The following is a 25,092-nucleotide window of genomic DNA, read 5'->3' on the forward strand; positions in this document are numbered from 1 at the left end:
AGAGGATAGTAACAGTAGCTACCTCACAGGACATGGTGATAATATATAAAGCACTTACACAACTTTTGACACATAGTGATTAATAAATATTAACTTTTTAAACAGCAGACCTATTTCACTGTGTGATCAGAAGTTTAAAAGGAGGAATGAAACAAGGTCAAAAAGACTCTAGTTCATAGATCATTATTGGGTGGCCAAGCTAAGCAGGAAGGCAAAATTCCTTTACTTGTGAAAATGTTCTATACTCCATGATCAAATTGTGTTTAACTTAAAATATCTTTAGGTTACTTACTTTTTCCAACGCATGCATACTGAAGACTGGCCCATCATGTGCTTTAACTGTTTTTACAAGAAAGACATCTCTCCAGATACACACATCTCCTGTGGATGTTCCAGAAAAAGCCATCTCTTCAGTCCATCCATACACTGCACACATCATTGTGTCATTTTTCCCCAGTGTGCCTATGTAGCCTTTTCTTCCAATCAATCCTCCCCCTGGTTCATAAAAAATATTACAAGAGTACCACTTTCAAAACGTATAAAATTATAAAGCAGTAAAATTTCTTTGCTACTGTTGTTTTTGTTTAAATACAAAAACATGGAACAGTAAGGAGAATTAAAAAGAAAATTACAGGTCTCTCAATCAGTGACTTGGGCAACACTTTGCCCAGCTTAGGCAGCCATACCAATGGCTGATTTTAGGCCATAGCATTTTGGATAAACAAAAACACGTGCTAAGTCACTTTTAATTAGTTCTTAGTACTTCTGATTACGTTTTTCAAAATTTTTATTATGAAGCATTTAATACAAAAAGGTATAAAAAACAATGCAATGAACACCTGTATCAATACACTATCAACTTACATAAAATTACTAAACAACTGAAAGGCGATGACAATCCCATCTCCCTTTTCACCTCTTATTCTGAATGCGGTGTTGATTATTCTCACACATTCCTTTATATATATTTTAATACTTATTTATGAATTCTTAGGGCAATGTCATATTATTTTTCATGTTTTAAAATTTTCTATAAATACCATCCTGTATGTATTCTTTTGCAACTTGCTTTTTTCACTAATGATTTGTTATGGAGTTTTATACATGCTGATTTGTACCTCTAGAAAACTCATTTTCATAACTATATAGCATTCCATTATATAAACAAACACAATCTGTCCACTTTCCTATTAATGGTCACTTAAGTTGTCTCCAAGATTTGCTATTGAAAACAATGCTGCTTTAAACATTTTTGTAAGGGCTTCTTCTATACAAGAGATGCTCTAGTAATGCCTAGGAATGGCCATAGGGTATGTGCAAAAGGAACAACACATAAATGAGAGGTATCATCTGTTGCCATATTGTTATCCAGGGTTGATAAATCTATTTACACTCCCATTAATAGTGAAGAGAGTTCCTATTATTTCCCAGCTTTCAGGAACACTTGTTATTGTCAGACTGGGGGATGAAATACCAACTAAATTTTATTGTGGTTTTAATTTGCATTTCCCTGATTATTAATGGGCTGTATCATCTTTTCCTATTTTAATTGGCCATTCACTACCTGTTGATACCTTTTGCCCATTTTTCCAATTAAAGTCATTCATTCACTCAAGAAATACATATGCCAGGTACTATTCAAGGCACTGGGGGTAGAGCTTTGAACAAAACAGACAACGAAATTCCTTGTTTTCATGGAGCTTCCTGGTGAGAGACAGTCAATAAATATGACAAATAAGTAAGATGTATAGTATGTTAGAAGATGATAGGAGCCATGGAGAAAACATAGACATAAAAAGGAGATAAGAAGTGACATGGGTCCATTTTCAGTACGGTGGTTAAGAAAGGCCTCACTGAGAAGGTAATATCTCAATGCAGACCTGAAGGAGGTAGCAAGAACAAGCTATGCAAGAACAGTGTTCAGGGCAGAGGGAGCAGCAAATCCAAAGGCCCCAAATGCAGGAATGTGACAAGAATCTTCAAGGAACAATCAGGGAGGCCAGTATAAAGTAGGAAAGAAAGTAAGGGAGGCACTAATGGGAGATGGGGTCAGAGAGGTCAAAGGCAGTATTTCAGGCCGCTGTAAGGATTTAACTTTTACTCTATATGAGATGGAAAACATTTGGGTAGTTGGAATGACAAGATCTGGCATACGATTTATTAACAGGTTCATTCTGACTTCTGGGTTGAAAGAAAATTGAAGAGCAGCAAGGATGAAAAGAGAAGTCTATTTCAATCATCTGGGCAAATGATAAAGGTGGCGTGGACCACGGTGGTAGCATGGAAGATGATGAAAAGTGGTCACATTCCAGATCCATTTGTAAGATTGTCTTTTCTTAACATAGCAGCCAGAGTCATCAGTGAACCTCAAGGGCAGTTAAGTGGAGAGGTGAAGGAAAAAAAAACATTAGACTTCTCTCAAGAGAAAGAAGACGACACATTGCAAATTGAAAGTGTAAACAACTGTTTGGAGGTGTTTCAGTACGTGGGTAAGAAGAGAAATTGATTAGCAATTGGAGAAGAGAGTTGAAGGGGTTTTGTTGGGTTTTAAGATGGAGAATAACACCATACTTGTATGCTGAAGGGAAAGTCTGTAGAGAAGGAAAACTGATGATGTAGGAGAGAAAGGGAAGAAGAGTTGAAGTCATGTCCTTGAGTAGGTGACAGCAGAAGAGATCTAGTACACAAGTGGAGGGATTGGCCTTCACTAGAGCACAGACTACCCATCTAGAACAGGGTCAGCAAACTACAGGCTGCAGGCCAAATTCTGCCACCATCTATTTTGTACGGTGTGCACTGGAGCAAATTGGCACTATGAGCTGCAGAGGTCACGCCTGTTTCCTTCTCTGCTTCCAGAGCCTGATTCCCTGACTTTTGGCTGCTAACTAGCAGCTGCCCGGGGCTTGAGTTGGTTACTATCTGGAAGTTGAGGATTTTGCTAATGGCAACTGCTGGGACCCAGCAGTGGAACTGAAGTCAAGGAGTCGCCTTGCCTCTGGCCAGCTGCCCAAGTTGAGAAGTTAGGGCTCTCCAGAAGGAGAAGGACACACTAGGATCTCTGCGTTACTTGGGCAGAGTGAAGCTGACCATGATCCCACCCCCCAAACGTGCAGGTCCCCTCTGCTGCAGCAGGCTGATCTTGGAAAGAATGTCTCCAGTTAACGGCAACTGGGTGCAAACAGGGTAGAGCAGAGCAGGAGTTCTCTCTCTTGTTCTATAAATACCTACATAATATTCTTGATTTTGTTCCTGGGCCTGGAAAATCTAAAATATTTATTATTTGGTCATTTACAGAAAGAGTTTACCACCCCTGGTTTAGATAATCAATAGCTGTGTCTTCTGATACATACAGCATAACATGTTCCTACTGCACAAGGTCATGTTTTCCTTGCACTCAAAAACTTTCAATGGCTCCCCACCCCCACCAGCCACAGAATAGAGTTCAAATTCCTTAAAGGATAGACTAATAATTCATAACTTGGAATTCTCAAAGCCTATACCTGGAAGGTAAAAAGGTAAAAAGCACCCTTTTAACCTCAGGCCTAAGTCATCTTTAACTTAGTTTACATAAAGCTATACATTCAGAGGTTAGACAGCATTTACTCAGATTAATAAAGTGGCTACTTATTTCCCACTTGGCTAGCGAACCCTGTAGATCAGAACCCCAAAAGTGAAGAAGGTTAAAATGTACACCAAAGCCTTAACATTTATCCTTCTATGGTTCAGTTTCAGATCTATTATATGTCAAATCAAACTGAAGGAGAAAAGTTAATTGCAAATCTTTTCATTTTAAGGCTACTTACTTTCATTAAGTCTCTTATTTCAAATACACTTATAGTTTTTTTTCAAGACAGAAATAATAAGCATTACTTGCTGGGTATTTGCAATTCCAAGTAACTAAGATACTCAAAATTTTTCTCTAAATGTACGGGAATGAAATCATAAATGTGAAAATACTTCTTTTTAATTTGTAAATGTATATACACTATGATCTGATGAATCTGGGATGAAGATCAATTCGTGTCTTACGCAGCTTACAACTTGAAAGTTACTTGAACTTTGGAAATGTCTTTAATGAGCCTATTCTTTTCTAACAATGTTTCACTTTTTCCTATATTTATGTATTTTATCTGAAAGGTTTAAGTGTGCTGAGACTTTGATGTTAAATTGCTGGAGTTTATACTATTCTATTTGGAAAAGAGGCTTTTATTTTAAAACATGAACTTCTTCCACAGTTATTGTTTTACAGTTACAAATGACTAAGTAATATAAAATTCCATTTCTATATCATTCTATAGCATATGAAGAATTTTAAAAAAATTTTTCATGTTCAGTTTAGACTAAAAACATCTTTAACAGAAGGAAGGAGTCTGGACATCACTTGATTAATCTTCTAAGTTAAATCCTGTTGCAAACATGAATACTACATCAATGCAGCCAATAAATGACAATAAAATAAATCTAACATTTGTTTAAAACGTACCAAGACAACTGTGCATCACTTTTTCAAAAAACGAACTTTGTATTTTGGATAATTTTAGATTTTCATAAAAGACACAAAGATAACACAGAAGGTTCTCGTATACTCCTTATCCAGTTTCGCTTAATGTTAACATCTTACATCTATAGTAATCTATACTATACTATATTACAGTACATCTATAGTAATCTATAGACTATTTGTCAAAACTAAGAAACCAACATGTTTGTTACATTACTATTAACTGACCTCCGACTTCATTCAGATTTCACCTGTTTTTCCACTAATGTCTCTTTTCTGTTCCAGGATCCAATCTAGGATACCACACTGCACTTAGCTAAATCACTTTTTAAAGCAACAATTTCTTAAATTTCAAAGGAGTAAAAAGAAGCACTTTCTTACCTGCTCTACGCCAAAATTTCATGTGTTTAATTCCAGCTGTAATTAATTTATCAGGCACGTAGGGGTTCATCTTTACAACAAAAATCTTATCTTTACTTCCTCTGAAATAAATACCAAAATGTTTTAACTCTGAAGATAAATCTCTCCTGTAATAATCTTTTGCCTAATCCATACCTTTATCCTGATTACTCCATTACTGAATGCTTGGCCCACTTGTCTCTCAAGTTTGGAATATGTAATCATGCATTTGTACATTTGTTATTTTGTCATTATTTTAATATATTAACTCTAATCAACAGAATCTTAAAAGATAGGAACAATGAGAATTGAACTTCTTGTGGATAGTACCTATTGCACCTACTACAGTACTGTGCACAGGGAATGCTATTTTTGGAGTAAATAAGTTAAAGAAATTTTTTAAAATACTCTGTTATAGCTTAAAATAGCCTTTCCAAACACAAAGTTCCCCTTAAATTATTTTATATTTGGGCATTGTCTATATACTCTGGAAAAAAAGCACTTATCTATATATTTTAAGTGTTTTAATGTCTTACTTTAAGGAACAGGAAATTAAAAAAAATAGTCTCTGACACTGTTTCCTCCTTTAAAGCAACTATTCATATTTTTTATTATTATAGAAATAATACATGCTCATTGCAGAAAATTTAGAAAATAAAAAATATAACAGAAAATAAAAATAATCTATAATTTCTTTGTGATATATGAGTGTGTACATATCTTCTTTCATTCAAATATATAAGCATTTTATCATACTTTCCAAGGACTTTATAATAGCTTATCATACAGTAGAATTCATGCTACCTGTAAATGGAGATTTTAGATAACAGCTTTTTTCAAATTAGTTACATTACTAATTGTCATACTAGTTACATTAAAAAGTAGGTTCACAAGGGATAAACCTACAAATGAATCCTGAAATTGTTTGTCTTTTTACCATGATTATACTATTTATTTGATGGTAATAAAGACAGCAGCAATAAACAAAGCTTCAAAATTGTTTTAATTAAAAAATTTTTAAGTCCAAAGTAATGGTAGTATTTTGTCAACGTGATATCAGGGTTTTTTCCCTACCTTGCTAGTGAAAGTTTCTCTCCTTTCTTCCAGTCCCACAGCACAATAGTATGGCCATCATCTATTCCAACTGAGGCCAAACGTTTCCCATCCGCTATGAAAATTCATCAGAGAGATATACTGAGCATTAACATCAGAAGATAAAAAACATTCAGTACACATTCTAAAACCACAGCACCATATTTAAAATTTTATCAAATAATGCTAAATGTTAGGCATGCATACATCTATTAAAAGAATTAGAATTTATAAGGGGGGACAGTTTCTCAACATATCTACTGGCATTTTCTCTGAGCTCATTTACTTTATCTATCCACCACGATGGAATGAGGGGAAGGAGGAAGATAAGTAGATAGACTTAAAAAATGAGGAGGAAAGGAAAAACTGAAAGAAGGAAGAAAAGATTTACTTCAATTAAATTCACCATAAGAATTCCACTGTGATATAAGAACTTACAGCAACAATGAAAAGTTAATCATTGAAAAAGGTGTAGGTTAAAACTATATATTGCCATTAATACGATGATTTTTAGTGAAGGTTAATCACTTTAGTTGTTACTATTATCAAGCAACAAGCAATGACTGTATTAGACAAATGATTGAGCTAAATTAGTCATGCTGACAGGTGTGCACGTGTTTACAGGTTATAAAGGCTCAAACTCCACTAAAATGTTTGCCACTCCACCACACTTTCTGCAGACCTCAATTAGTTCATTGCTACCAGTGGCATTTTTCCTGTTGACTCCCTTAGTTTGCCGTTCATTTTCTTCCTTCTTGATTCTTAGCAGATCCCTGAACGTGTATATACATTTTCTCCCAAAACTCTGCTATGAATAATTCACTATCACTTTTGTCAGAGCAGCAGACAGCACAAATTTACTGTTTCGTTTATTATAAATTTCTCTATTAATGGTATTTCCCTCCTCTTCCCGAACCACATGCTGGCTTTCATTGTAGATCTATCTGCAGCTCTTAAACTTTCAAACATACAGCAACAACGTAACATAATCTGAAATTATTTTGGTAAAAGGGCTTGGAATTGTCACTTCATAGAAATGTTACAAAACAAATACTTCAGTTCTCAACTCTTTTTTTCTTAGCTTTCACCCTAAACATTTTCATAATTAACTCTGTGGCTGTAAAATATTAAGTGAGATCAGGGTTTGCCCAAAGTAGAAGATATATACCACTAGTAGTAATTGGATAGTTTTAGATGTTATGCAAACATTTTTTATTTTAATAGAAACATATTTAAATTAACAGGTATTCAAAATTACACTCATTAAATTATAATTATAAACCAGCCAGCAAACCCACTCTTTCACAGCCCTGATTGGTTAGGACAACAGTATGCATATTTGATAAAAATTGTGAAGGTCATAGCTAAATGACAAGTGCAGCACTGATTTAGACTAAAATGCTATGTATTGCACCTCTGTATTTTGGTCATTCTTACTGAGATAGAAAACAGCCTTACCTGAGAAATCAACAGCACAGACACCATATTGGTGGTAGCCCTTTAAAATTGACAATGGTTTAATGGTCTCTGTATCCCATATGTGAATTGAGGGATCCCTACCTACCTAAGATAGAAAGAATTATAAAAGTCACTTTATACAATTAAATTATTTTCATACCTATTAAAAAGAAATAAGACAGGAGATTTTACAGCCTGTCTTATTTGCTATAGATATTTATCAAATAAAAAATATAAAGTAGGTGATATATGTGACTAACATTTTTTTCTTACAATTATTGAAAAGCTAATGACACTAAGCTCACTGTTTCTAGGAATGTTCTAGAACTATGTGATTCCTAAAATTTATTCTATTCTTCATAAATACAGATGCTTACTGAGTACCTTTTATTGGCAATGTTCCTATGCTAGATACAATGAACACTACGACATTCAGGTACATTTTGCACACTTATTGGGAAAACAAGATACTTTCGGTTAAATAAGAACATCTGGAAATACATGCCTAATGAGGGATGAAAAGGCTGTAGAGAAAAACTTCATAGAAGAGATGATACTTGACCTGAACCTTCAGAAACCACAGGTCTTGGATAAAAAGAGAAGAAAGCAGGCCCATTCTAGGCTAGGATAATTATAAACAAAGATACAGAGGGGTTAAAGCAGGTAAACAAGACTCTGAATAGACAGTTTTACTGCAGTGGTCTATCACTTTTTTTTTTTTTTTTTTTTTTTTGGTGAAGAAGATTGTCCCTGAGCTAACATCTGTGTTAAGCTTCCTCTATTTTATATGTGGGATGCCGCCACAGCATGGCTTGAGGAGTGGTGTGTAGGTTTGAGCCTGGGATCTGAACCCATGAACCCCAGGCTGCCAAGGCAGAGTGCGCAAACTTGACCACTATGTGACTGGGCCAGCTGCTCTATCACTTATCTTTAAACTTGGTTTATGATGTTCATGAATGCACAGATAAACTATCAATTCTGAATTATTCCTTTAGCCTCAAGTAATCACTGTCTTTAACTATAAGGATAATGAGATATAATAGCTTTGCCTATAAAGGCAACTCCTGAAATAACTAAGATAGCTACCAAATATCGTTAATTTTGAGATTGGTTTTATATAAAGACATAACAAAAAATGACACTGAAATCAGTCAATAATTCACTAAGTTATTCAGCCAAACATTACCAGTGAGTGTTAAGTTTTCTTTCTACTTAACCTCTGCAGAGCTTGATACTTCTGATAACTTCACAGGACTACTCTCTCCTAGTTCTCCAGTCTCCTTGACTCTTACTACTGAGCTTCCTTCACAGTTTCAGCACCTGTCCCTCAAATGCAAACTTCCCCAAGATTCCGGCTTTCATACTACGGTCTTCTCATCCTACATTTTTGCCTGGAGGTAACTCACTTCCACTTTCAACAGTTAAATCAACAAATGACTCCCAAATTCTACCCTCCAACCTTCAAACTTTTCTTCTGAATTCAAGACTCACATGTTCAACTGCCCACTGGACATGTCACACGGAAATGATGATGAAGACTAACATTTACTGAGAACTGACTTATGTGCCAGAAACTATTCTAAACATTTTACAAGGATTGACTCATTTAATAATCAAACAACTCTATGAGATAGGCACTGATAGTACTCCCATTTTAAAAGATGTGGAAACTGAGGCATAGAGAGGTTAGGCAATTTTCCCACAGCTAACAAGTGAAAGAGTTCGTTTTAAACAGCATATTCAGTACTGGCTTAAGCAATATGTAAGTGTTATTCAAGCACACTCAGGGCATGTCAGATAGGCATGAGGGGAGAAGGGAGAGATGGGGCAAGTGCTCAGACATGTTACTTGTCCTAAGCCTTAAAAGGAGGGGTAGGAATTAGATAAAGTTGGATGATTGAACGGACCTGAAAGGGAAGAATTTTCCAAGAGGAGAGAACTATATAAAAGACCTGAAACAGCATTACACATGTTGGACAAATTCTAAATAGCTCAAAAGGCAGGAGTATAGTTTACAAGGAGGTAAATGGTAAGAGAGAAAAAGAGAAGTTTGGAGACTTAGACTAGGTTAAATGCCTTGAGGTGCATGTTACTGAGTTTACATATTAGCCTAAAAGTTACTAATACACACTGAAGGAAAGAAAGATTACTAAGGGACTGGAAAATGGATAGGGGTAATTAAAGGTGGGAGAACAGCTGGTTGGGTATAGCAATAAATTAGAGATTATGAAGCATTGAATTGCCAGTAGAGATGAGGTTTTAAAAAAAAAAAAAAGCAAAGATACATTCAAGGTAGAGAATCAAGCTGTATTCAGGGCAAATAACGGATGCAACTCTGGGACTGACTGGCTATCAAGGGTGAAGAAGAACAAGGCTGACTCTCAGGCTTAGGCAACCAAGTTAACATAGCACCATGTTCTAAGTAGGAAACAGCATGAGCATGAGCAGGTTTGGAAAGGAAGCTTAAGCCCATTTATCTCCATTTTGGACATGCTGAATCTGAGCTGTCCACAAGATATCTAAAAGAGCGTATTTTCCGTGAATTGTAAATATACAGTAATTCATCCAACTCTGATACTAGCTTGTGAACTCTTCATAGTGGCAGCCAATCTAAGTTATCTTTTTGTTTCCCACAGCACTCGATGCTTTCAAATAGGAAGCACTCAACAAATATTTGTGGAATGAAACAAAATTTCTAAATTATGGTACAATCAGTCAGGGTACTCAAAGTGAAATACATAAATAAGTTGCTAGGTAAGGTTCTTTCAGCTCCTTTCATCTAGAATTAGGATCACGGTTCTCAACAAAGGGGAGTTATTTGTACTCTATTCTTCAGAAAACAAAACACCGTTTAGATTTGTCAACTAAATTTCAAAACATCCAGATAAAATACTTTGGACATATCTTTTTATTTTTAATAAATTTTTTTTTCATTTTGAACAATTATGAGAAACATTTATTTCAGAAGTCTCTAATTATAGAGACAGGACTGGTTGGTTGTAATATAACACAGGAAAGAAATGGAAAACACTGGGAGAAGTGGAGGAGGCAGCGTGAGCCTGTGCCTTGGGGAAAAGGTTTTGATTCTGCAGCGTCTAAAGCAGACACGCTGTTGTTTAAGCAGAAGCAAAGGAGCTATGGCTTGATGGTGAAGGAAACCAGAATATGTCACCCCAAAATATGCCTCTTTGACATAAAAATTATTTTAGGCTTAAGGCAATAAAATAGCAGCAAACCCAGAGAAAGCTCCTCCTTTTCTGCATAAAGGTAGGTAATACATATAATTTTTTTCAATTTTATTGAGATATAATTGACAGACAACATTGTATAAGTTTAAGATGCACAACCTGTTGATTATATAAATTCTCCTTTTACTGGAGACAGACTTGCAACCCAGAGACAGCACCAGGGGAATCTGCAAACAAACCTTTCTCTATTAGTTTCCTCCTATATATTTACCTTTCCACAGTTTGTTGTTCTTGGAAGCCTAAAACTGGTTTCCTTTGTCCTGTCATTTCTCTACAAATTTACTGTTTTCTACATAAGCTGGAATTCTAAGTTACCATTTTGAGTTACTTTTGGTTTAGGTTTCACTCACAGGATAAGCACTGTATGCATAAATACATTGTTTTTCTCCTATTAATCTGTCTTTTTGAGTCCCAGATGAAAACTAAGATGGGCAGAGATAAAGTTTTGCCTCCCCTACAGCGGGTATCCAGGGATATCCTGTGGGCATACTCACTTTTAATTCAATCTGGCCTGAATTCCCTAAAATCCCAGAATCATGTTAGTAAATGACCAGTTTTTACATTTTTCATACCAGTAGTACCAGAATAATGTCCAAACTCCTTGCCACAGCACAATGGGTACATAACTGTACTTTAAGAGGAACCACTTATACAAACTAAAGGTAAAGGTAAATGGTGCCCTTAGTTCTTCCACTAATGTCCATCACGCACGCTAAGATTTGAATACCTCAGGCTACTCTCACTTCTTTAAATAAGCTGTGTTTTGTTTTGTTTTGTTGCCCCACTTTTATACTCGAAAAAACACACTTAGAACACTTTCTCCAACCTCCCCTCTGTCAGTAAATTACTCAGCTCAAAGGTCATCATTTCTATGAGGGTTTCCTTGATTCTGTTAGGCACAAGTAATCAGTCCTTCATTATATTACAAAGGACTTCATACACATCTATACATTAGTGGTTCTCAGCAGGGAGTGATCTTTGCCTCCAGACAACATTTGACACCGTCTGGAGACGTTTTTTCAGTTGTCACAACTAGGCAGGGTGGTGTTACTGGCATCTAGTGGGTAGAGGCCAGGGATGCTGCCAAACATCCCACAATGCATAGGATTGCCTTCTACACAACAATGCAATTATCCTCACAACAAAGAATTATCTAGCCCCAAATGTCAATAGTGCCGAGGTTAACAAGCCCTGATCTATACTTATGACCTCATATCAGAACTTTTCTTGCATGTATATCTTTCCCCCTCAGAATATGTGTGCTTACCATGGCAAGATGTCTTACTTATCTCTATATTCCTAGCACATTTCCTAGTACATCGCACATGCTCTATGAATGTTTTTGAATGAAGGGGAGACAGGAGGGAGAGAAATAAGGGAGGAAGGGAGGAAGAGAGGAAGAGAGAAAGAGTGAGCAATGGGGAGATACAAACACAGGGAAGGAAGATGGGACAAAGGAAAAGGGAAGAGTTTTCTCTCCTTTTAGGGAAGCTACATAGGATGATGAAAGCTGCCTACCCCCCGGCCCTCAATATATCCTAGAAGGTATATTTACACAGTGTTTAAAGCCAGACAGATTAGGGCTTTAGGCTTTCTCCCTTATTTGCTGAGAGGTCTTTGAGAAAATTATTTAATTTTGTTAAACCTAAACTTCCTCATTTATAAACTGGGGGAAATGGTTTCTCTCTTCACAGACATGAGAATAAAATAAATATACGTTCAGAAACTAGAAAAGTGCTTATATAGAGCAAGAATCTATAAACACCATCCCTTCCCTTCCCTGTCTAAGAATATCCATATAGAGAGGTATCAGTTAAGATTTTTCTCAATGTTTGCTATCTCAATACTTCTTTGTACTTTGGTAAACTTGAATAGGTTACTATCATGATAGTAAAATAAAAACACAGTCATCCTGTTTGTCATAGAACATTTGTTAGATAACATATTATTTTAGATAACTCAACTTAGAGAAATCAGATTTCTAGTCTTTGTTTTCTATAATTTTTACTCACAAATTTTTAAAAATTAATATTATCCTGACAGAAGACAAGCCAGAGCTCTTAGTTCCAAATTCAAATTAAAATAATAACTAAAACAATAAAACTCTAAGGAAAACTGTCGGACAAAAGTTGAGATAAATTTTATTTGTAATTTGAAAATAAAATCCCATTCTAAAGAATTCTTTATTTTTCATTTCCTAGAATACTAAAGATAGATTTTTAAAAAGTGGATTACCCTAACTTTAAACCCAAACAAAGGTCTAACCTATCTGGTTGCTGTCACACAGTGTTTCAGAGGACCTACCTGGCCCGTTGCTACATAGTCTTTCAAAGGATGAAGAGCCAGGCAGAGAATGTCATCATCATGACCCAGGTAAAAGCGCTGTGTGTTCTGCTGTCGATTGTAAATGACACCCACTGCTGCTACGTGGTATACGATTTCACCAATTTGAGTATAAAACAGATTACTTCGACAGTCATAACCTCTGTAACTAAATATAGAAAACATATGGCATAAAAGTACCTTTGGCCTTTTATCTGATAAAGGTACAGAGGAAAAGCAGGTACCTTTTAGGTCATTCAATTTCCAGTTTTACAAAGTACTGAAGAATTAAAACAAAATACAAGCATCTGAGATCCCACAAACTTTTGTGAATTGCTCTGATTACAAATAGTAAGATCCAAGCTATAATACTGAGTGAAAAAAGGTGGAGAAAAGTGTATATACACTACTATTTGCATAAGTATAATACTAAATTTGTATACTATAAAACATAAATAGTTGTTTTTATTTACAAGTGAAAGAGTATAGAATATATATTTGTAATTGTATATGCATAAATATTTCTGAAACTAAGTAACAGTGATTACTGTTGGAGGGGGAAAATGCTGGCTGGGAGGGCAGCAGTAGGAAGAAGATTTTCAAAGTGTATCTTTATATATACATTGTTGAATCATGAGAATATAATATATACTCCAAAAATAAGTTTAAACAATTTCAAAACATTATACACACTAAGAGAAAAAGTAACCAAATCTTCTTAAAACGGTCAATATAATTCCATTTATATAGCAACCTTTCTTTGTGCTTCAAAGAAATCCAATTCATTAAACATAACGAATAGAAATACTGCCTGTTTTAACACTGGAGGAAAAATACTTTTGGTAAATAAACCCTTTTTCAAATTCCTGAAGGCATTATCAGCCAGGTAAGAAAATGACCACTGGGTCGGGGAAGGAAAGAGTTGGACTGGAGAATCTGTTGTTCCAGGATGAAATGTGACACCTGTATTGTCACATGTTCTAAGAGAATCCAGAAACTGTGTTTTATTTAAATTAAAATATGAAGGCCAAAATAAGCCACAATATCACTCCAAATTAGACATATTTAGGGGAGGATAATCTCTTACATTTTACTTTTTTTTATTTGCTTAAAGACGAGATCCATTTCTATAAATACAGTAATACTAAACTTTCATAAGACAAATTAATTTTTTTATTTAATAAACACTTATATAGTGCTTATTATGTGCCAGACAACACTCTAAGTCACCAAAAGTACTGACTTTTTTACTCCTCATGGGAACCCTATGATGTAAGTATTATTATCTCCATTTTACAGATGGGGAAACAGAGGCACAGAGAGGTTAAGTGCTTGCTCAGAGTCACAGAGCTAGTAAATGTGAACCAAAATTCAAACACATAAGTGAAAAATAGTTGTTTTATACCCGTGAACAAAGTGTAATCGAATGCTATTTCCTGGAGCCCATTCTCTTCTTTTAGAAGTACCACTTTTTTGTTTCTCTTTGCATTGTTCTTTAAGCTGAGGTAGATCTTCTTTGTAAACCTTTAAACAACACACATAAGTAGAAATATTCTTAGAACATATATTAATAAAAGTGTTCACAGAGTCCTAATGTAACTTTCAGACATTGTGGCTACTGCTGATCACTAAAGTTTTAAGTGCCTTAAATAGAAAGGTACTGTATGAAATTTACTTCTTTGGAAAGACAAAGTAATTTACATTTTCTATATCACTCTGACAACATATTTAGTGTTCCATGAAATTTTCATACTTCATAGGAGGATATTTTAAAGCGAATAAATGGGAGTGTACTGTGACAAAAAGCTATCGGCAATTATCACACAGGCACACTTAGTATATCAAGCACTTAGCATAAAATAACATTTTACACAAGTGTACTTTAACTCTTAAAGGGGAAAACTGAAATAGCTACACATTTCTTAGAAAATTAAAAAATACCAAAGATAACAATAGATGATTAAACAACAGGTAGCAAGATAAAGAAAAAACTAGACTTTTTCAGGGAAAAATCATGCGATAATGAAACTTACCTGCCGACGGTAGGTGAGCTGTGTCTCTTGTTCAATTTCAGAATCCAGTTCTGGAACATCAGACAGATCTGAATCTGATTCATCACTATTAGAATCAGCCAGACTTTCTGTAATTTTTTTAAATGAAACATTACTTGTTTAAAGCAGATTCATTTTCAAAACAGCACTGTAAAACTAATGTTTAAGAGCTGACTGTGCCAACTGAGATGGAGACAAGCCATGAAACAATCAAATGAAATTACCTATTCAAGTGACACAGACGTCAGTAAACTGTACTACAGATTATCTTCCTCTCTACTCACTGCAAACTCAATCTCTCCTTTAAATCCCTTCACTGGCTTCCCAAGGACTGCTACATCAAATTTAAATGTCTGTGCAAATATAAGTAAATATAATCTATAATTAAAATGAAAACTAGCTAGAAAATACTACTCGCAACAGATGAATTGACATTAGATAACTTCTCCTCGTCAAAAAAACCATATATGAAGCCTAGATACCCATCACCCAGAGAATATATTAAATGTTTACTAATGTTACTGCTACCTCACTCATCATTTGATGGATTAAAATGCAGCCAAAAGTACATTGTATTCCATGTTTTGTGACATCTGACTTTAAACACACAGACCTAATATTTTAATTTGAAATTTCCACTAATAATAGTCTCTACTCTTAACTTATGAGGCTAGATTATTACACTTTAGCAGTAAAATTGTTATTTTGGGGTTATTGAAGAGTTATTTGACAGAGAAATTGTTTAGGTGGTGTGTACTACTCACCTTGAGGTGCTATATGAAGAGTATCTTTTAGTTTTCTTTCAGTAATAAATTTCCACTGAAAGACAGAGTGATCTGCTCCACCAATAGAAATAACCCATTGATAATCATGCGACCATCTGACATTAGTTACGTGAGCCGAATGGCCAATATATTTTTTAAATTTGGCCCCTATAACAAAAATATACCTTTAAATTGATAAACAAATGCCAACACACAAAAATACCACTTCAAACAACAATTTCTATACCTGAACCAACATATCCTCTTTCTATTATCTTAATTATGATCAAAGGGGAAAAACCTTAATTCAAAAATTTGTTCAATAAACAAATGAATGAGTCTACATCAAGGGATATAAATCTTTGCTCTACTGATTCACAATACAATTTGATAGGAACCACCAGGGCTGTGAGGTATTATCTTACTGCTCTGAGAAAAGCCTGCAGCCACAAGGAGATCAACTGTTTTCATACTAACATATTTGAACGCTTTGACCTGAGGTCTTAAGTGACATTCAGCCAGTCTACTCCACACCAACCATGATCAGCCCTAGCAGCCAGAGGGGATCCTTTGAAACTGAAGTCATCAACAAAATACTAGCAAACAAAATACTAATACAGCAACATATAAAAAGGATTACATGACATGACCAAATGGGATTTACATCAGGAATGCAAAGTTGGTTCAACATACAAAAATGAACATAATATACTATATTGATCAAAATAAAATATGCCCAATGACCTGAACTTGTACAGTTGACTACTTCATCGGAATTCTTGAGAAAAAGACATAAGAAAAATGTCTCCTAAAACATATATGTTCAACAAGTTAAATGATTAAAGAGAATAAGCCATAAGAAAAGTATAACTCATTGTATAGTCTGACTATATGAAGCAATTCTGGAAGTGGGAAGAAAAATGATTCTTTAAAGAGGTAAAGTATTAATCCATAATATATGAATTCAAAAATAATTTTCTAATAAATATTTCATGGCCAAAAATAAACATAACATATGACAATAATTTTTGAATTAGCAAAATAAATGGTAGCTAAGTCTGGTCATTTTCATGAAACCCTCCACCAAATAATCAGTATACATATTTTTTAAAACATAAACCCTCTTACTTATCTCAAAACTAATTTTCTGCAAGAACTTAAAAGTCTGTTATAACTTTGAAAGAAAACATACCTTTTCTTAAACAAGGATATCGGAATAATTTTATAATTCCATAGTCATCAGCTGTAACTAAAACTTGGCCAATATAGTTTCCATCTACTGAATTTATATCATTGATATCTGAATACTTGGGCCAAATTCCATTTACTTCAAGGCCTGAAACACATGTCCACGAAGCCCAATGAACACCTTTGATTTCGTCTTTATTTGTCACTTCTTTTCCTCCTAAAAATAATAAAGAGTCTTAGTGTAAGGTTATTTCATTTGATTTTTATTCAAGCATAAATTGTACTGATAACATGATGAACTCCAAAATTTAAATATCTTCCCACTCTAGTTAAACGAGAATATATAAATAGGTAGGTGAATATGGTAAGGAGAGGAGAAAATTAAATGCAAAGAACTAAAAAAAAAAAGCCACCACCAAAATTATATTGGTTCAGAGACACACACAAATTTAATTATGATGTAGCTTAGCAGCTTCAGCCATGTGGAGAATAAAACTGAACTCTGTTAAAATCATGCTCCCGATTAGTCACAATAGCGTTTAAGTTTGAAGAAAAAGAAAAAGCCATAAGAACATGGCAAACTGAGTATTTAAAAAGAAACCTAAGAAGATAACATGATTAAGAAGAAAAGAGAAAAGGACCAGGAAGGATTGACAAGTGGGGAGTAATACATTTTCATTAGGTAACAGGACTTTAGGATTCAGTCAATCTTCATGTTAATGAAAAAGTTTTGGGGAGATGTATTAATTATGCAGTCAGTCTTATTAAAGAAATTATTGGAAAATAGTGACTAATTCACCAAGCATCATACTAAATAAATTAGAGAGAGATAATATTTTGATAGCTCTGTTTTTATTCTTCTCTTTTTAAATCTTTCATGAGAACTCTGTTTTTCATATTTAGTTTGTCGGCTATATTACTAATATTTGCAAAGTTTATTTGAGGTAACCACAAAAAACCCAAATAATTTATGGCCAAACATTTGTAGAAAATATATTTAGTTAATTATTTCCACCCATTAGAAATGGCATTTTGACTTTCTAATATATACTAGGACTTTACCATATAGTACTCACATGGCAGGGAATTCAACATAAAGTAGTTCTGTCTTAGATCCTCCAAGCAAATAGTTTTAATCAAGAACCAAAAGTATTTCAATATAATAGCGGAGCCTTATAGAAAAGATCACAATGCCCAAAATATTAGCTCTGATGTTCTTTGATTTCCCATAATCAAATGTAGCTTACACTCTGCTTCTAGTGAAATTCTAAAATATTTTATAGGCACTAAAAATCTACAAATTATATATACTTTATTAGAAACTTTTACCTGGCATCCTATAAAAAAGTCTTTTACCATTTCCATCATTTGTCTGTAAATATCTACTGTCTGAGGACCAGTCCAGGTGAGTGATGAAACTAAGTGATCCAACACATTCCCCAAATTTTTTATAACGCTGAGCAACTCCATAAATATCAACTGAGCTGTCATTGCATCCAACAGCAAGGTACGTTCCATCTGGGGAATATTTTAACTCATGAATTGCCTCCTTCCTATCTTTAATATGTACAACTTCTGTCATATCTCTGTAAAGAAAAAAAAAGATCATATGAAAAGGTACCTACAGAATTAGTTCAGTTTTCAAATGTGTCTAAAATGACTGTGAGGCTGTATCCAGTATTTATAAGCCATAAAACAAATGTAGATGAGACAAAGAGTATTAATTCAGGAATAATTATTCTGTTGAACAGAAATATATGAGGACAACATATGCTGGAAGTAGATAAAAATGCTGAATTTCAGTCCTTAAATTACTTTATTTTTAAGTAGTTTAAAGATTCATACTAAATTTCTAAAGTCACACAATAAAGGAAATAAAGTCAGATTTTTATGATGAAGTTCCTTACAAATACTGAATTTATGAAAAATGCTTAATTATAAACACCATGATTTTCAAATAAATTTTTGTAATGAGCCAAATGTGCAAAGTCACATTCAGGAAATAAAGAAACAAGGAATTCATTTGTATTATTTCAGTAATACACTTGAATATATATCTTTACGTAGCTACCATTAGTTATTTTTATTTCAACCTCCTCCATCTTTTTTAATAGAACACAAATTCTTCCCATTTATGGATGATGCTGACCAGTGAAGTTAAACATTTTTTTCAATCATGTCTTATAATTGAGTTTCCACGCAGGTATTGGTAGCAGCCATAAAAATAGATAAACAGTTAAGTTTAACACAACTGAGTTTCCAAAGTTGTGGAGTTGGTCGGGAGTGGGAGAAGAGGGAAGCAATGAGGGAGAAGGGCAGGAGGAAGGGAGAATTCTTATTTCCAATTAGTGCCAGGGACTTTTTCCTATATAAATTTTGTATTACCCATCGGTAATGCTCTAAGTAGATAATTTCAAAAACAGAAGTTTAAATAGATAGTTCCCAATTTTTAAAGTTTCAATATGGCCAATTTAAAGCAATCAAACTCAAAATTTCTTTCAGCAACACTCACTAAGTACTTAACTTTGTTTTAGGCACATGGGATACAAAGATGAACTCTTCTTCCATCAAAGATGGATATAAAGTAATTAAACTTCATAAGTGGTAAAATGCAGTGAGTGCTCAAAAGGTATGTGTGAAGTTCTACAAAAAATACTGAAAAAGGATTAAGACTAGACTAAAGGCAGGAAAGGGTCAAGGAAGAATGATATCTATTTTGAGCATAAAACCGGAGGAGTTGGCTAAGTATAAAAGAGGAAAGAATGTTTTCCAGGAAGAAGACACGGAATGAGAAAAGGCATGGAAGTATGCAAGTATATGGCACCTCTAAAGAACAGTAAATAATATAACGCGAATACAAGAATAAGTGGGAAAAGTTGTGATTGATGTGGTTAAAGAAAGAAACTGAGGACAACATGTGACAGATATGATATGTTGCCAAGGAGTTTGAGCTTCGCTCTGGTGTTAATTATATAAAGAAAGAGATGAAATCAGCCCCTTAGCTATAGAAGAAGATCAAAATAAAACAAAGGAAGGAAAAAAAGTACTTTTTTTTTTTAAAGCTTTCCCGGTCAACAACAGTTTTGCATTAGACCCTGAACTTGCAAGGTCCTCTTACCTAGACTCATGTAGCTACCTCTATACTTCCCAGTGACTCCTTCTTTCAACTTTTAATTAAATCTATGCATCTTATTTCCCTTTCTCCATATCTATCTATCTATCCATCCATCCATCCATCTACATCTATATGGAACAAGATTTTTATGAAAACGTTTAAGGCACCATTTGATAGTTTTTACTTTTTATGCCTTCTTTATTAAAGATATTACCATTCTAATCTTATTCACAAACATTAATTAAAATGCTCCTGGAAAATTCTCCAGAATTATTTTGGTATTTTTTTTTTTACAGCTTTTTTGTTCCAGAGACGTAACTGCTCCCAATTAAAAAGAGAAATAAACGTGGCTTATGAACCAGGTTGGCTCTTGCTTTCTGTCACTATGCCCCTGCCCACCAAGAAACACACACACATGCACACAGAAGAAACCAACAGTGATGGAGAGATTCTGATTGACTGATTGGTTTTGTGGTATCCATTATGTTATTACATCAACACTAGGAATTATGACTGTCTTCTCTCATGAAGAAGTTTCTTTGACAAATTTATATGAAAGAAGACTATTAGATGAAATGTATTAATTTAAAAAGAACCTGAATTAAATCTTCTGGTAAACTGCTATGTGAATTATATGGTTTCTTCAAGAAGCAGAGGGAGGTCAAAGCCTGGGAACACTCATACATTAGCAATTTGTAACACAAAACCTCACAGAAGTAAAGTGATGATCCAAGTGTTGATCTGAGCATATAACAGGAGAACTGTTTCTAGCTGAGGGAGTTGGCAGAGACAGACTAAAGGAAGTGGAATTTAAACTTCATTCTGAAAAATTAATGGGACTTAGCTCAGCAGAAGACAGGAACTGGGAGGTAAAGAGCCCACATTCCAGCAGAGAAAACAAGATGTAAAAGAGCTGATGGCAAGAGAAAGTATTCAAGCTCAGCTTGAGAAGGCCAGTGTAATTTGCCTGACACAAGCAAAGAGGGCTTTGGTGTGAGATGAGTCTGATGACAGAGGCTGAGGGAAAATCATGAAAGGCCCCAGAGATCTTAAGATTTTTGGCCTTAATTTGTCAGTTTAAGCTAGGGTAGGGTGAATCAATCAGATCACTGATCTGGTTCGACAGTAAAAAAACAAATTGAAGGAGAAGGGTCAAGACCAGTTAGAAGGCTACCACAGATGGCAGTCACTCAGCCTTCAGAAGGAAGTGAAATGATTTGAAATACATACTATACATATTATAGTCTCTAGTATTACAGTATATAATATATAGTATATGTTAAAGACATAATTCTGATCTTATTCACAGACATTCATTAAAATGCTCTTAAAAAAGTAAAATCAAGAGGATGTGGTGATGGATTAGAATTGGTGGCTTAGAGAGAGAGGTATCAAGGATAACTCCCAGGTTTTGGGCTAGTACAAGAGCATGGAAAATGGTGCCATTCACTAGAATGGGGCCCAGAGACTGATCAGTTTGCAAGAGAGGATTATGGGCTCAGTTTGGGACATGCTGAATTGCAGATGCCTTTGAGACATCCAAGTGATGCTGAATAAGCCACTGAATATGCATGGCTGGAGTTCAGAGGAGAGATCAGGATTGGAGCTACGCATCTGGGATCATCAGGCTATATGAGTGGTAACTGAAGCTAGAGGCAGTATGAAATTACCTAAAGAGAAAATACAGAGTAAAAAGAGCAGAAAGCCCAGGTCTGAGCTTTGAGGCACTCCACTATTTGCTGGGTAGGCAGTAGATAATTAGCCTAAAAAGAATATGGAGCCAGAGAAGTAGGCTGAAAAGAGCAAGAGAATTAACACTCAAGGCCAGGGAAGAAATGTTTTGAGAAGGAGCAAGCGATTCAGGGAGTCAAATACTGCTGAGAATCAATTTAGATGAGAACTGAAAAAACGTCTCCTTTCTTTAGTGATAGGGTACTATTAGTGAGGGTTTATTCAATGCAAAGATGAAGGCAAAAGCTATATTGGTATGGAGGTAGAAAGTTGATAAGTTAATTGGAAGAAAAGAGACAGCATATTAGGCAATTTTTTGAGAATTTTACTGTGAAAGATAGGAGAGCAGAAACATGATATAATTAGAAAGGGTCTTAGGTTCAAGGTAGGAATTTTAGGATAGGACATATTGGAGCATGTTTTAATAGTACCCTTGGCACAGGGGGAGAGGGACAAAAAAACTTTGATGTAAAAATATAATGGACATATACAAAGAGTTACTTTTTTAAAGCCAGGAAACAGCTTTTGGAATTTATTATTCTCAAGAAACAGAGCAGACAAAATATAAATAGGTTGAAAAAAATTTTTAAATAAATGCATGGTTAGGGAAAAACTATCCTAATCCTTTTAAAGTTGATATAATGTAGTAGCGACACTTTCAGAAAGAGACAAATGGCTAGCCATTGGTAGAATCTAAAATGGCAACGTCAATGTTTTTCACAACTAAAGTCTACCCCATAACCTGCAGGAAATCTTATTCTATCTTCAGCATAATTGATTAAAGGTGCTTATCAATGAAGCTCTCCCATTGAAGTCTCCCTAACTATTCATGAGAATGAATCAGTGCCTCTGAGGAGTTTGGGGTTGATAACACCACGCAGCCCATTATAAGTCAATGTTATATATCTTCTAACTGGAAAAAGATTTGCAATTTTTCATTTGAATAGATGAATTAGTGTTTCTTTTAACATAAAATTGTTAACATTTTTTGTCACAAGGAAAAGGAAGGAACTTCTAGGAAGTTATGTGACTTTGCCCCGGCACATCACCTTATATCCCAATTTAAGAATCAGTGTGTTGCATTCCAATCTACTGTATTCTATGTTCCTCCAATCGTAACATAACCATTCCTGTGAGGGTACTTAGTACTGCTATACTTATGAATCCTGCTTTATGATATGGAAAATATACACAGCAAACCAAGAAGAAATAGTGACCAGGTAAATTTAGAAGGATTAAGAATATTTTGTGAGTTAGAATTTTTTGGTTAAACTACAAAGGCATTTAACAGTCATAATAACCATTCCAACAATCCTGTCAGCAATGCTGGACTCAGTTGCTAACATAGTGACTTATTAGAGATAAGAATTTATACACCCAGTTTCTTGCATACAATAATTGAAAGGGCAAGTAAATGTGTAATAAAAAAAAAATCACTATTTTAATGCATACCAGGTATATGATAGGAATTCTTATAAGCATCTTAAATTTTTGGTTAAAAACAACATAAATGTACTTAATGCTAGTGAATTTTATGTTAAAAATGGTTAAAATGGTCAATTTTATATTAGGCATATTTTATCACAATAAAAAATTAGATTAAGAAAAAAATTTTAGTATATCTCATTGTAAAAACTTGTCCCAGAAAGAGCATCTATAGAAGCTCAGAAGTACAAGAGAACATGTATCTCAAGAAGCAAAAGATGTTTTATATATGTTGAAAGAAAAAGATTGAGGTAGAAAGTAACAGACTGGAGAGAGGCACTACAGGCTACGTTAAGGATTATGAACTTCATCCTAAGGACAGTGCAAAGCTTTTATCATATTCTTAAAAGAGGAGGGATGCAAACAAATGTGTTTTAAAAGGCATCACCATAACTGTAGACTGAAAAAAGGTCTTGAAGGAAGCAAAACAAGAGGTAGCGAGACCAGCTGAGACGCTAGTCCACCACCCAGTTAGAAGATGGCAGAAGCCTACACAAGAGTACAATGGTGAGAACGGAAGGAAGCAGATTAATTTGAGAGCTATTTAGGAAGTAGAGTCTTCAGAACTCTGTGATTAACTAGACAACGAAGGCAAAAGAGAAAAACTAATGGTTTCTAGATTGGGCAATCAGGTAGATAGATGGTCCAACCATTTACTAAGCTAGAGAAAAAAAGATACCATAAACACTTATTCTTGTGAACATGCATGAATCTACAATAAATTTTTAATGGCTGTATAGAATTCAATTGAATTCAATTGAATGAATTGTACCTATAATTCAACACAAGACGTTAATGGCTCTAACGAATTTTGTAAACTTTTCTAATTATAGAAACAAAGGAGAGGATGCAGGCATTTTTTTCAAGGCATAAAGCTGCAAATAACAAGAAAAATATTCACTCATTTTTAACAGCCCCAAAGTCTCCACTCCACCCGCCTCTGCCCCTTTCAATCTCCTTTTGATCCTCAGAGGATCTTTCCTGAAAATCAATACTATCAAGGAATGGAAGTCAGGACGCAAACTTATAGCTCAAAATCTTAGCCATTAATTGACTAAGCATTCTTAACCACCAAAACCAAGGTTTTTGAGTTAACCTAATTTTCTGACAAAGTCATTTTAATAAATATGTTTTTTATATTTAATGAAACTAGTATCTGACATATATATATATTAAGAAAGAAGGAAAAGAAAATGGGTAAAAACGATGGGTATTACATATTCTATCTCATTTAACAGAATTTTACTATCTGTTTCTATTTCTACCCTAATACCATACCTTACTCTAAGTACAGTGAATGAGCCATCCTTCATCCCAAGGGCAAGATGGATTCCATCTACATTTACAGCTGCACAACGAATTGGTTCTTCCATATTACACCTTGCTATTAGTGCATGATCTACTAGGCTCCATATCCTGTAACATTTAATTAAAATAATAGTTAACTGATGTACGCTTAAAAAATGAGAGACTCTATGAAAAGTTTTAGTTAAGATAATCTCATTTTAAGTAGGTAAGATAAATCTAGATTTTAAACGTATACTTTGTGGCAGGGAATTCATAAAATGACAATGGTTAACAGAATCTTTCAATTTTAAAACAATATGATGACACGAGTTTTTTCCAATCATTCATTTTAGGTAGACAATGTCTACCCTGATCAAAGGGGAGATATATATATATTTATACATATATAAATAGTATAGCGGTATATGTATGTACTATAGAGTCTTTTAAA

General features: G+C 34.5%; 1 protein-coding gene across 11 annotated transcripts in view; it reads right to left on the reverse strand.

Moving 5' to 3' along the window:
* EML5 (EMAP like 5) overlaps nt 1-25,092 on the reverse strand; it is a 140,252-nt gene that overhangs the window by 64,985 nt on the left and 50,175 nt on the right. For 6 of the 11 annotated variants that reach the window (XR_011532889.1, XR_011532890.1, XR_011532888.1 and 3 more), the window contains exons 8-18: nt 24,633-24,770; nt 18,353-18,609; nt 17,028-17,240; nt 15,836-16,003; nt 15,054-15,160; nt 14,426-14,544; nt 12,999-13,189; nt 7,451-7,552; nt 5,975-6,068; nt 4,883-4,983; nt 293-495 (exon numbers count right to left, since the gene is read on the reverse strand). Coding sequence is in view for 3 of the 11 variants with exons in the window: in XM_070593561.1 (XP_070449662.1) it covers nt 293-495; nt 4,883-4,983; nt 5,975-6,068; nt 7,451-7,552; nt 12,999-13,189; nt 14,426-14,544; nt 15,054-15,160; nt 15,836-16,003; nt 17,028-17,240; nt 18,353-18,609; nt 24,633-24,770 (1,693 nt within the window). In the remaining 8 variants the exon portion in view is untranslated. Of the gene's footprint in view, nt 1-292; nt 496-4,882; nt 4,984-5,974; nt 6,069-7,450; nt 7,557-12,998; nt 13,190-14,425; nt 14,545-15,053; nt 15,161-15,835; nt 16,004-17,027; nt 17,241-18,352; nt 18,610-24,632; nt 24,771-25,092 lie in introns of all 11 variants that reach the window. The other 5 variants (XR_011532891.1, XR_011532892.1, XR_011532893.1 and 2 more) reach the window with 2 other exon arrangements.

This window comes from Equus przewalskii, chromosome 25 (genome assembly GCF_037783145.1).
Source record: "Equus przewalskii isolate Varuska chromosome 25, EquPr2, whole genome shotgun sequence".
Lineage (NCBI taxonomy): Eukaryota > Metazoa > Chordata > Mammalia > Perissodactyla > Equidae > Equus > Equus przewalskii.